Source organism: Misgurnus anguillicaudatus, chromosome 7 (genome assembly GCF_027580225.2).
Source record: "Misgurnus anguillicaudatus chromosome 7, ASM2758022v2, whole genome shotgun sequence".
Classification (NCBI taxonomy): domain Eukaryota; kingdom Metazoa; phylum Chordata; class Actinopteri; order Cypriniformes; family Cobitidae; genus Misgurnus; species Misgurnus anguillicaudatus.
The window spans coordinates 38,826,038-38,840,444 of record NC_073343.2 but is presented as its reverse complement, the minus strand read 5'-3'; the positions used below and the strand labels follow the sequence as shown (position 1 = coordinate 38,840,444).

The 14,407-nt window shown below is 37.1% G+C and overlaps 1 protein-coding gene across 7 annotated transcripts in view; it reads left to right on the top strand.

Moving 5' to 3' along the window:
* Positions 1–14,407, top strand: part of LOC129418138 (utrophin) — a 41,601-nt gene that overhangs the window by 20,222 nt on the left and 6,972 nt on the right. For 6 of the 7 annotated variants that reach the window (XR_012370641.1, XM_073869941.1, XM_073869940.1 and 3 more), the window contains exons 6-15: positions 4,772–4,850; positions 5,083–5,143; positions 5,354–5,415; positions 5,603–5,677; positions 6,427–6,628; positions 7,941–8,026; positions 8,638–8,795; positions 10,361–10,527; positions 10,806–10,917; positions 12,348–12,475. Coding sequence is in view for 6 of the 7 variants with exons in the window: in XM_073869941.1 (XP_073726042.1) it covers positions 4,772–4,850; positions 5,083–5,143; positions 5,354–5,415; positions 5,603–5,677; positions 6,427–6,628; positions 7,941–8,026; positions 8,638–8,795; positions 10,361–10,527; positions 10,806–10,917; positions 12,348–12,475 (1,130 nt within the window). In the remaining variant the exon portion in view is untranslated. The remainder of the gene's footprint in view (positions 1–4,771; positions 4,851–5,082; positions 5,144–5,353; positions 5,416–5,602; positions 5,678–6,426; positions 6,629–7,940; positions 8,027–8,637; positions 8,796–10,360; positions 10,528–10,805; positions 10,918–12,347; positions 12,476–14,407) is intronic. The other variant, XM_073869938.1, reaches the window with a different exon arrangement.

Sequence of the window (14,407 nt, the reverse complement as noted above, 5' to 3'; positions counted from 1 at the left end):
TCGCCATGAAACAGGAAGTTGTTCTAACTCAGGCATACAATGGCCAATCTGCCCCACGCTTCACATGTTTGATAAGGGTCTCTTGGAGCCAAGCTCTAAACCCCACAGGAAGTCAGCCACTTTTAATTTTTTCTGTAGTTTGAGTGCAATTTTTGCCATTTCCAGGCTTTATACTTTAACAAACTCCTCTTACAGATTTCATTAGATTAAAACCATATTTAGTCTGTGTCATCTAAAGGCCTTTGCAATGCTAAATTGCGGAGATCTTGACTTTTCGTTGGAGGGTGTGTCGATGGTGGCCTGCCAAATTTCTGCTTTTCGCCATAAAACAGGAAGTTGTTCTAACTCAGGCTTACAATGTCTAATCTGACCCACACTTCACATGATTGATAAGTGGCCTGAACACATCAACATGGAATTATTCACATACAGTCATAGCGCCACCTGCTGGCAGCAGGAAATGTCAAGTTTTACACTGTGATTTACAGCTCATAGAAATTTAATTAGATTATCATCTTGTTCGGTCAGACAGATCTTAAGGACTTTGCGATGATAAATTCTAAAGTTCTTTACTTTTCGTTGAAAGGTGTGTCCGTGGCGGCCTGGCAAAGTTTGATGTTTCACCATAAAACTGGAAGCTGTTGTAATTCAGGCATACAATGTCCGACCTGCCCTTCACATGGTTAATAAGGGGCCCGGCCTGAAACCATCAACATAGCAAAATACAGATACAGTCATAGCACCACCTAGATGCAGCAGGAAACACTGATCAAGAGATTTAACAATATCAACATCATATTTGGTCAGTCTAATTAAAATATCCACATATAATTACACACTAAAATTCATATCCCCACTGTTCACAGTTTTGTGGGTGGCGGTGCTCGTACGTGCGAGGGCCCTTCCATCGCTGCTTGCAGCTTTAATTTCTATTTGTTATTTGAGGATGACACCAAGATAACCACTAAGTGTGCATTTTTAGAATTTATTGACAGGTCTGGCTCAACAAAAATGTACCTACCATCAGCCATATGATGTCGCAAGCGTAAGCACTCAGTGCTTGCACACACGTGAGATAGTTTGGGTCTTCTCGGGTCTGTTCGGCAAAAACACATTTTTTTTTTTTAATTGCACAATGTCGCTAATATTATACCTGACCCGTGTCGAGGCACACGTGAAACTTTTAGACCCGAACCTGCTCGGGTCTTAGGTCCGACCTTTGGTTTTTGGATCCAATTGGACCCATTAAAGGATAATTCCGGTATTTAACACTTTGAGTCTCATTTCTGGTTTGTTTTGGATGAACTACATTGATGGACACAGAAATTTTGACAATGGGTCGTGTCTTGACTTTTCGACTCATTTAGAAGCGTCTCTTGACTGCTTCAGAATGGAAGTCAATGGCCATGCACAAACATGTCATTAAAACAACACTTAACGTTCATTTTCAAAACTGTACTACTCACCAAGTGGTTCGTGGTGTTCGTTGATGATTAAAAACAAATATATTGGCGCAATGTATGATTTCAATCCGTGTTATTTGCTATAGTGGAACTATTTTTTCAGATACCTCACAACCGCGTATATACTTCCGCTCTATATTTGAGTCTGAAGCATGAATGAACGTAGTCCAACAAACTGTAATAAAACGGTAGCATACTTTCAAAATCAAGTTTATTTAAAACACTTACACCATCCAATATGTTTTTTCATCAGCAAAACAATAAAGAAGATATTTTGCAGAAACCCCAGTGCTCCGTCATGCAAGTCAACAGATCCGCACACTTTAAGAGCTAAAGCGTATATATCCAATACAACAGTAATCCCCCATAACTCCGTGTGACATATTGACGTCTTGTGAAGCAAATCAATCAGTTTTTGCAAGAAACTGAACGTTATTTACAACACTATTAGCGTGAATGCCAAAGCAGGAGCGTGCTTTCCGTTTGAGGTGATCTCTTCCACTAGTGCTGTTGTTGGCTATGGATGTTGGTCTCTCTGCGCCACCTATAGAGCGGGAGCGTGAAGCGCACTTCCTGCTTGGCAAAAGCTCTGCATTAACGCTGTAAAATATATATATATATATATATATATATATATATATATATATATATATATATATATATATATATATATATATATATATTTATATATATATATATATTCGAATCTCAAAACTGAAAATCGAATGTCAACCCACGAATCGAATGTCAGCCCTACAAATATGGGAAAAATTTCTTCTGAAAGTAAACAGACCCTTTTCTGTTTCCCGGCGGCGGAGTGATATATCAGCGAGCAAACAGTCTTCCAAGGGAAGTCAATGGAATTTTACAAAATGCCAAATAAAACACGACAGAAACTGTATTTCGCTACACAACTTGTTTTTAATCATCAACGAACACCACGAACCACTCGGTGAGTAGCACAGTTTTGAAAATGAACGTTAAGTGTTGTTTTAATGACATGTTTGTGCATGGCCAGTCAAGAGACGCTTCTAAACGAGTCAAAAACTCAAGACACGACCCATTGTCAAAATTTCAGTGTCCATCACTGTAGTTCATCCAAAACAAACCAGAAATGAGACTCAAAGTGTTAAATACCGGAATTATCCTTTAAGACCTCTATTTAGAGGGATTCTCTTGTTATTGATTCTATGTGGAAGTCTACCGGAAGTTAAGTTTGGGCCACAAAAGCTGTTTATGTATGTTGGTCACTTTGAAACCATATACATCCATGTATGTAAACACACAAAATTTCAACATTTCAGTGTCTCAGTATTTCTTTATAGACCGTATAAGTATTTCTTTATAAACCTTTAGAGATACTAGGTTGTCCGGTTAACCTCCCTGACTTGTTCACAAGAGGCATTTAGTGTTGACCTTGAAGAATTGCTTATTTTTAATCTTGCCTTTGGGTCATCCTGACCACTCAGAGTCCAGTTTAATTTCTCTGTTATCCTCCTGCTTGATGAGTGTGTGACACTCATGTTCTTTTGGGGATCCTATGGGTAAAGATATTGACCTTCTGTATCGATCTGGGCAGCTGGAGAACATTTGATAATTAAGCGGCTACATCTCCGTCCTATTATGGTCTTGGGACTTGTCTCACCAATGATCGTATCCAATTCTTACACTCGTCTGTGAAGCTCAGACAACAAAATTACTGTCCCCAAATAAGTGTCTTGGGTAATGGTTACTGACAGGGTTGCATAATTTTTCCCCTTTGGGATGAGGTATTGTTTATCACAAGGGCAGTAATTATATTTTGGCGTAAATGTGCCATTAAATTATCTTCAAGACCAGTTTGTTGATATGTAGCTTCTGGTCATTTTTACAAGTTAAATATTAAAAACTCCTTCCTCATAACTCCTTACTAATATAAATGTCTTTGTTTCTCCCAGCTGCCCTCTGTCTAGTTTGCATTCAAAGGCTCTGTCATCCAAAGATTTCCATTACATCTTCATTGGGAAGGTCTATTTTGATCAGTGCACAATATTGTAGTTCTGATAGCACTTTGACTCTGTTTATACCCGGTATTTAGATGGGTTTTGATCGATTGGATTACAAGAAAGACATTCACGTTCATACCAGGGGCCTCATTTATAAAACTGTGTGTAGGATCCTTACTTAAAGTCTACGTACGCACAAAAGCCAAAAATGGCATACGCCAAAAATATTAAGACTTATAAAACAAAGCAATGTTCCCCTTTATAAATCACAGATCACCTGCAAGTGTGCGTACATGAATCATCCTCATATCCCACCCTGTAAGCCCATTTTCCATTAAGTTTGTTTTTTTATAGATCACAATCTTAGTGAGAGAACTGGCGTACGCATGTTTCCAATCCTGTTTTGTGCATACGCACGCTTTATAACTGAGGCCCCTGGTGTTTTGACCCATCTTGTTTGTCCACTTTGGGAGAAACATTGTGCTTGATTAGGGGTGAGCGATAAATCGGTAGAAATTTGTCAGCAGGTAGAGATTGGACTATCGTCTCTATCGATGTGCATGTCGATCAAATTTTTTCTGGGAATTATGAAAATTCTATGACATAAAATATTTTAATAACTAGTGATGCACCGATGTATCGGCCGCCGATATTAATCGGCCGATTTTTGATGAATTTTAAACCATCGGCATATCGGCAATAGCTCGAGAAAAGCCGATACCGATTTGTTTATTAATTAACTGCATAAAGAAATCCATTATATGTAAAAAAAAAAAATGAGTTAATGTTGTTAATAAAGTAAATGGTGAATAGCTAAAACCACCTTTGAAGGTTGTCATGCTGTCTTATTATATTTGTTTTAGCATAATTTTTGCCTCTCTTATTATGTTGGTCAGTTGAATGTTAGTTAGATCCAATCCATGTTCAGTAAAAATAATTAGATGCAGAAATAAACTAGCTAATAGACCAACTGTATAGTATTGTATACAGTGTTTAATATCGGTATCGAAATCGGTAACGGCCAGAAGTTGTCTGTTTAAATCGGTATCGGTATCGGCCCAATAAAATCCTATCGGTGCATCCCTATTAATAACCTTATTAAAATAAAAAGGAAACTACCGTAATAGATAGTTATCATGATATAAAATGAATCATATCGTGATATAAGATGGTGGTCAAATTTGGTAATTTCACACCCCATTTACACCTGTATTTAGCGTTGTTCATTTGTAATCCGATCAACCAAAATGCATCTTAATACTAGCCTCTTTGTGCTTTCTATCTTTTCATGTGTTTTTTATAACATGTACAAAAATTTTTTAGGAGACCTTGGGCAATCACCACAAGGAGATGCAATGCTCTCAAATGGATAACAAACATTTATTCCACGACGACTTATCTGGTAGGTTGTTGTCGGGTAGAGCAATTTATGGATATTTATGGATAAATGAAATGGTTTCTTAATTTTTTAATTCTGTTTTTCATTTTAATTCTGTGAACCATTTTTTAATTCAGCAATTTTTAGATGATTTGAAAAGTCATGAAAACGTTGCTTTGATTTTAACTACCATTAATAAACACATACGCCTGAAAGTTAGTCGAGTGACTTAGTATACTTTTCTTTTCCAAAACAGTTTCTGTGCAGTTCCCATGGCAGAGAGCTGTTTTTCAAAATGGCGTCCCTTATTATATCAAGTACGTTTTGTTTCATACAGTCTAAACTCAACTATAAAAACAACGCCTTATGTGAAATGCCATTATGCTTATATTTTATTATACATAAACTGTGCAACATGTTTTGAACTACATGCCCATTTACAATGACAACTATTCACTTAAACACCATATTCATAATTGTGATGAATATATTAAAAGCTACTATGGTATATTTTTTATTTCTTTTAGCCATGAGCAGCAGACCACATCTTGGGACCATCCTCAGATGACACAGCTATTTCAATCGATGGGTGTGTTCTGTTACCTGTCAATCAATGTCAAGCAGTCTGTCATTTTCTTTCTGCAATAGTCTGTATGCATACAAAATACATATTAGTATGCTTGGTATTATAGAAAATAGAGCTTGAAGACAAGGTTTGTTTTCAGTGAGAAGATGTATACTGTTTCATATTCATGTTTTTCATGTTTAATCCTCAGCTGATCTGAGTCAGGTCCGTTTCTCTGCTTACCGCACAGCTATGAAGAGTCGTCAACTGCAGAAAGCCCTTTGCTGTAAGTAATACTTTATCATTTAAAGATAAATGCATTACATACAAAGGGAATTAAACGGCATTAAAGCCTCATCCAGAGCCAATGCTTGTCACTTTAAACAATTACAAGAACGTCAGAATGTTATTCTTCTTCTTAAAATGTTTAGCTCGATTGGCTTTTAAGGAAGATATTCTGTATGTAATATTTCATTCACAATGATCCACTTACACGTTATGCTGTAAATCACTTTACTGTAAGTGTGAATTCCCTCATCGCTCTAAATGACTGGATAGTTATGAAGAGATTAAACCGATTACAGGAGGCAATTTTGACAAAGCAATATTCAAAAGGTAATTTTGTCAGGGTGCTTACGGTATACTAATTACGAGTGTCTGTTCTCCAGTACTGCTGTATGGCATCTGAAAGCTTTGGAGACGGCGAGTCCCCGCTGAAAACATTAGTACAGTACAATCTGTGCAGAAAATAGCCTTCAGTCAAATGGCTTGGATGGTGTTTTGATAACAGACGTTGCAGCTTGTTTCATATGGCTAATATTTCAGTAGTAAATGTTGCAACGTGTAATTGGTTGCAAATATAATGAATATTGATTAGAAATATAATTTTCACTGCCATGTCAGTTGGGAATTTTCATTATGTGCTATCGGATGAGCGTGCTGATGACTTTTATTATTAAAGTGCCATGAATGAAATTCATTATGCGGTTAGAAGATGAGATGAAATCGCATGTTAATATTGTCTGTTTGTCTCAGTGGATCTTTTGGACCTCAGCGTAGCACAGAGCGCCTTTGATCAACACAAACTTGCTCATAATGGGCAACTGCTGAAAGTTTCAGACATCGTAAGCTGTCTCTACACCATCTATGGAGAACTTCAGCAGGTACACCCAGATCTCATCAACGTCCCTTTATGTGTGGACTTGTGTCTCAACTGGCTTTTAAATGTCTATGATAGGTAAGTTTATATCTTTTACATCTCATATTTAAACAAGCACCATATGTTGTTATTGTTGTCCAGAAATAATATATAGAGCCACGGAAAAAATTAAGAGACCACTCCAGTTTAAACTTTAATCATAATTTCTAGACGTATTGTGACCATTTCAGTCCAGCGTCAAAACATTACATCTAATGCCGGTGCACGCAGCATCAGGCGCAAATGGTTTAAAATGTCAAATACAACTTTAGTGTCCCCAGAGTATGTATGTGAAGTTTTGGCTCAAAATATCATATAGATAATTTGTTATAGCATGTTAAAATTGCCACTTTGTAGGTGTGAGCAAAAATCTGCCGTTTTTGGGTGTCTTTTAAAATGCAAATGAGTTGATATCCGCACTAAATGGCAGTGTCATGGTTGGATAGTGCAGATTAATGGGTGGTACTTTCCCCTTCTGACATCACAAGGACAGCCAAATTTCTGTGGCCTATTTGCTTACATGCTTGCAGAGAATGGTTTACCAAAACTAAGTTACTGGGTTGTTATTTTTCACATTTTCTAGGTTAAAAGAAGCACTTGGGACCCAATTATAAAGTCAGATTTTCATGATATGTCCCCTTTAAATTTCAACAAATGCAGAGTCACCCAACAGCAAATGTAAAAGACTGAGGGCATAACAAGACCCATGAAAGATGTGACTAAAAATCATGGTTATTCCTAAATTTTTTCCCCTAAAATACATGTTAAACATTTGTATTTTGTTGTTGAGAAATGAATTTGAACTTGTTTTCTCTGCAGTATTAAATCAGAAAACACTGCATTTTTTATTTTGACAATTTAATTTTCATTAAATTAATGCAAATAAAAATATATTTTGTATTAAGAATTTGGCAGAAATGTTGTCGGTAATTGACATAATGAAACAAAAATCATAGTTTTACTTAATCACATACACTAAAAAATCTCTGGTTGCACATGATTGATTCTTAAAATTATTTTTTTATTGTTGGATCTACGTAATTTAATTACCAGTTCTTAAAATGAAATGTATTTTAATTAATGTTAATTTTATTTGAAGAATAAAATTATTATATAGTGTATTGCTATAAACTACGAAAAACACTGTACAATATGTATTTTAAACCTACCTATTTATTGGTTGTTTTCATGCATATTACACATAATTTTTTGCTGCAATACTTTATCAACATGTGAATGGCTGACTTATTGTTATCTCTGCTCATAAACCTTGGATCAGAAATTAACAGAAATAAGTCATGCTTCACCTTGAAAGTCAAATATGTGCTGTTCTTGTTTTCATTTTTAATAGTGACAGAAGTGGAAAAGTTCAGGTGTTGTGCATGAAGATCGGCTTGTTCTCCCTTTCAAAAGGACAGCTGAAGGACAAGTACAAATGCAAGTATTTGACAGTCTTAAATCGTTTGTTTTCATTTTTATTAAAGGGGAGATTCAGCACTTATAGCACTTAAACATGGAAAAAGTCTGATTAAGATGATATGTCCCCTTTAAGTTTTGAAACTCTTTCTTTTCTTTAACATACTCCTTAGCATCTTTCAGTGTCTCATTTAAAGATGCAGTGTGTAAATGTTAGTGGCATCTAGTGGTGAGGTTGCGAACTGCAACCAACGGCTAAGTCCATCGCTCACCTATCACTTTTGAAACACATAGAAAAGCTATGGTAGCCGCCACCGGACAAACATGTCATCGTCGGAGACAACTTAGTAAAAAAATTTGTCCGTTAAGGGCTTCTGTAGAAACATGGTGGCACAAAATGGCGGCTTCCATGTAAGGGGACCCTTGGTGTAAGTAGATAAAAACGTCTCATTCTAAGGTAATAAACACATAACGGTTCATTATGAAAGGTCTTTATACGCCCCTTATAATATAGTTTTTTATATTATTATTATATTAGATGCTTCTAAAAATTACACACTGCACCTTTAAATGTTCAACATCCACTTAGCGCTTCTGGTCACATCGTGATTTGTGTTTGGGTCCGTTCACAGATCTGTTCACTCAGGTAGCCAACGATAAAGGTGTCTGTAACCGGAGGCAGCTGGCTTTACTGCTTCACACCAGCATCCGAATCCCGCACCAGCTCGGTGAGGCTGCAGCATTCGGAGGTGGTAACATGGAGCCAAGTGTCCGTAGCTGCTTTCAGCATGTGAGTTTAATGAAATAATTCAGCTCTTTGGGCTTCGTCAGTGCCATGCTGTCGTTTGCCAGTTTGCCACAGAAATTAATAGCTCACCCCTCGATGATGTCACCATCTGTACTGCAAACTAAACTTGTAGGAATTACGATTCTTCAAAAGCTCAAAACAATGACTATTCATATAACTTTACAATGCAATGCTAATTGTAATAAAAATCTTTTTTGAAAAGTATTTCAGGTATACTACATATTGGACTGATGCCGACCAGGGTGTGATTAACCAAACCATGCCCGGGCAATTGGGCATGGTACAGAGCAATAACACTAGTCAAACAAACCAGGCTTTGGGGGTCAAATGCATTCAGGCATGGTTTGGTTGGGATAATGTGAGCACGCCCTGCTTATCTCAAATTAAGTTTTCATGCACTTGGTGCACTTTCAAATGCTGTGTAGTTTCAGCATCTGAGGAAAACATTAAAAACGGAAGTGTTCGGTAGTGATGGCAAATTTTCCTTTTATTTTTGCCTTTTTTCTTTGTTTTCCTGAGACATCAGTACATTTGCCATCTACAGTTACACACACGGATAAGCAGCGAGTGTCATTTTCTAAATGTAATTTTTATTTGTCTCGTAAACATGCAAATAAGAATGTTACAAATGTACATAGTAAAATCAAACCCTGTTTGCCCAGGATTAATTACTAACTCACTGGAAGGGGTCAGCAGTGTGAAACATGAATCAAAATTGCCCAATGTAATGTTAGCCAATATTCGGTAAACAAACTTAAGTACTCTTCTAATAAAAAATTCAAATGAAAAGTATCCTCCAATGATACAAGATGTAGGTATATGAAATAAATTCCTAAAGGAAGGCACTTGATTACTGAACACATGTTTATTTGGATCGAAACTCATCACTACAGATCAGTGGGTTTTGACACATGAATAATTGATGAGATTCATTCCTGGGGATTTGCACTGCCACGGTCACACGGTTCAGCATCAGTATGACTGCAAACACTGACAGCTAATGCACAAACTACAGAGAGATATTTAAATGAAATCCACTTGATTAATATGCATGAACTCTCATAATATCCTATGATGGAGTGCATTGTGACATTCACATATAGAGGAATATTTATAAATTCGCTCGGCTCTCCTGAAAGCTTTGCTAAAAGCCACCCGGACCGAGTCTCCAGACTTCACGCTTGTACTTGTGTCACATTGGCGCTAGTTTCATTTAATGACCCTTGTAATAAAAGAATCTTGATAGTCCTGCTTTTACTGGCTCACTGTAATTGATTCATAACTGCGGTAACAGTTTTAAAGCCATTGGGACAGACAGTAAGACCCCATTGGCCCCATTAGCTGCACTAGCAAAGTTATTAATGAATCCCATGACCTCTGTCCAAAAAGGTTGTGAGGGGACATTACACGTTTTCAATTTGTAGTACGCTCCTGAAATGACAAATCGACCATTAGAGAGCTTTTACACTTTTAGACTTTATTATTTTACGGTGTCAGAAATGTGACGAGGTAATCAATGAGAGGTTGGCATGTGCTTTTGGCTTCAGGTAGGCTGTGAAGACTTCATTGAGCTCGAGCAGTTTGTGGATTGGATGCAGTTAGAGCCGCAGTCTATGGTTTGGTTACCTGTGCTTCATAGAGTCGCAGCAGCGGAAACGGCCAGACACCAGACCAAGTGTAACATCTGTAAAGACTGCCCTATGGTGGGCTTCAGGTAAGCCAAAATCAATCATGGCAATCACAGTCTACAAAAAGGTCTTTGTGTGAAAAGGGCTAAGAGTGCAGATAAACATTCATATCATATTTAATAGATCATGAGATTTTTGCCTACAGATTATTGTTATAAAAAGTGTAAATAGATAAGAATGTGTGCCCTATATTTGGAAGAAACCTAATAATATGAGCTGATGTCAATAAAGAAGAAGAAACCTCTTTATAAATTAAACTGCACTGACTGATTGTAATAGTGTTAAACATCTTTTTATTTTTCAGGTATCGAAGTTTAAAGCACTTTAACTACAACGTGTGTCAGATGTGTTTTTTCTCGGGAAAGGTCATCAAGGACCATCATCTTAGTTGCACCATGGTGGAGTACTGCACCCCTGTGCGCACCTTTTATCTCAATGGTTTTTATTTTAAAACTTTGATAAAACTAACATACATTTTCTTCACAGAGAGATTTTTCTTAAAATGTATTGAAATATTTTAATAAATGTCTACTGGTATGGGAAAAAGTAATGAAGATAAAATGAAGAGTTTGGTTCCAAAACGCGATAAACGCCATTTTTGAAAAAAAAAAAACGAGTTACTGCCAAAATCAGTATTATATCAGGTCAGTAGTTAAAAGTAAATTCTTAATTTTACGCAAAATCCAATATCCGCCGTGTTATTCTGTCATCTTTTTTCTCTTTTTTCCCAAAATGCGATAAACACCACTACTCCTTTTTTACAGAACGCAATAAATCCATTCCTGAAATTACAGCCCACCAGTCACGCAATGTAAACAAACAATGGCGGCGCGCTGAGTACACGGAGTCCTAGTTTTCCTCATCTACTTTGTACTTCGTGATCAACAAACAAAACAAAATTATACTTTAATTGCATTGCTAGACCTGTGATGGTTTTCTGTTACGGGAAAGAAACGTAAGCCATCAACATCTAATAATTTCCGCGACAGGCACTCGGGTGCTTGTTCTCCGGACAGCATCAAGCTTCTCATGCTAAAACATTGACCCCAGAGGATCTTATGAAAACTTTACATTATTTTACTTAAAGTCAATGAAAATCGAGCAGGACCAAAACATTTTACAGCTGATCGCTGTGAAAATGTAAAGAGACGACGTCGAGTATAACCGCAGCAATGACAGTGTTCTTAATATAACAAAGTAAGTGTTTTGGTTAATTCCATTAATGTTTATTTTTTAATCATTGTATACCACTAGTCAACTAAATAAATATAAAATGGTAAAGATGAATGCCCATTTATACATTGATTTAATAGATTTATAGCATTTTGAAATAAAAACTGTCATGGATTTAATGCATTTTGTGGAAAAAAGAATTCGTTTTTATACTAAATCTTTGAAAATCAAGTTATGGATTTGAATTTTTTATGTTTTTATAACCTAAAGATGCTATGTGAAAGTTTGTAACAGAAAATAGTGCTAATCATCTTGTCACTTTCTTGGTATAGAAAACACGTTTTTACCGAAATTTGTCAAAATGGATTTATTGCGTTTTGGAACCAAACTCTTCAAATATTTGATAATTAATATTGTGTTAATAGGAAAGATGACAAAAGGGATCTCTTTAACAAGAATAGTGATTGGTTTGAGCTCCATACCGATCAAATATATATATATATATCCTGTAATGCAAAGGAGCATTGGATAAAAGTATCTGCCAAATGCATAAACTGTAGAAAGTTTCTTCAGAAATAAGCTGTAAAGGCAAACACCTCAGACAATGCAGTGTGTTTGTGTTTAGATGCACAAGAGATATTTACAGTATTTCAAGCCTGTCTGTCTTTTACAGACGACCTCCGGTGAAGATGTGCGTGACTTTACCAGAGTACTAAAAAACAAATTCCGCTCGAAGAAATATTTCACCAAACATCCTCGTCTGGGTTACCTGCCAGTGCAGACCATTGTCGAAGAAGAGACGTAAGCATTTTTACTGGAAATACTCGACATTTGTCCGGTGTGGATTCATTTGTTCGGATAACTCAGGACAGTCATTGGAGATTTAACTTTGCCTCAGGTGTTTCCACAGAAAAAGTAAACAACGTATGGTAAAAGAGAAGAGCTATACATGAATGTGGATAAAGATATTTTGGTATTGGAAGAATTTAATAAAGAAAAGTATTCAAATCTGGATTTAAAGGGGAACAAGGTGTTTGGACATTGTGTTGGCAGTGTGTGAACACAACCAATTCAATTCAATTTTTTCAATTCAATTGTATTTATATAGCGCTTTTCACAATACTTAATTGTTTCAAAGCAGCTTTTAATAGCAGCAGTAAAAGCACAGAAAAACGACAGATAGCACAACATAATACACAATAGCATAAGCAGTCAAATTTGCTGCGGCTATGACTCGACATTATAAGCGAGCGTATTACTAATGTAACGTCTAGAAGAGGAAGCTAAGTTAAGCCCAAGAAGGCTGCCTCCACCCTAAAATAAAAAATCTCCATTTTTAATTCCCATTAAACCAAAGCAGTCTCATTAGACATGCCTTTTTGATTCTCTTTTCAATGTGATGTAACACTGATAAAGCCTGCCCACAGCCACTGACAGCGCATTCACACCGGGCGTAAGCGTTAATGCTTAACGGAAGGCTTGTCTGAAGCGTGGCCAACAGCCAATCACAGTGGCCGCTACACATGCTCCGTTCTTCCATAAACGTAATTGGCTGGCTCTGTTTAGGTAATTTGCATAAGACGATCTGATTGGCTGACGCACGCGTTGCCGTTTGAAAAGTTGAGAAATGTTCAACTTCTGCCGCGAGCAACGGCACTGACGCGGCGCCGACGGATCCACAATTCAGTTCGGCAACGCATGACGTCACCCATTAAAAGTGAATGGGAAGCGTTAACACTGACGCCCCGTGTGAATGCGCCGTGACTGATACAGGGTTTCCACGGGTCCTTGAAATCCTTAAAAGTTTGTGAATCTGGGGGAAAAAATTCAAGGCCCTGGGAAGTTTTTGAAAATACATACATAGATACAGGTCATTGAAGGTGCTTGAATCTATTTTATGCAAGATGTTTTTTGGAAATCCCTGTGTAGTGTAGGATAATATCATAAAATTCTAGACTTTTTAAGCACACATGCTAAACTGTTCCCTTTAAATGCTTATATCTTCTGTATGCGAATGTTGATTCATACCAAAATGCTTTTTACATAGTTGTGTTTGACACATGAAAACGTCTCGGGTTACGTATGTAACTGTTGTTCCCTGAGAAGGGAACGAGACGCTGCGTCTCCCTTGCCATACTTTCTGTGTCCCTGTAACGCCATCTTTGGCAATATTTCAGATAGCGATATACTTCCTGGCTCCGGCTTCACCCTGTCTTTAAGCCTCACCATTGGTTGAATTTGATATACACATTCAGACGCACTTACACCTGGAGGCGTCCCCAAAGTGTCACCGCATTGACGCAGCGCGAGTTCCCTCGAAAGGGAACTGTAACAATGTATCTTAAAATGTAACACAATGTAACCTTGCTCTCACTTGAAATGTGTCCCCACATTTAGTACTTGAATTTGAGGGTATTTGACCTGGAGAGTCCTTAAAATGTCCTTGAATTTAAAGTTAACTAAGGTGTGGGAACCCTGCATTACCATAGTTTCCACCCTCAGTGAGTTTTACACTGTCCGCCATATCTCAATAGTGAGGTACTATTGTCTCAGACTGTATTCACAGGAATCAGATCTTTTTTTAACCAAAATCGCTCACTGTTTCTTTTGGTGATGGCCTTCGCTCATTTGCATTTAAAGGTACAGACACAAACAACACGTTTTTGCTTCTACCTAAATAGGGGCATTATGGACATTAATGATCTCTGGGGTATTTTGAGCTGAAACTCATCA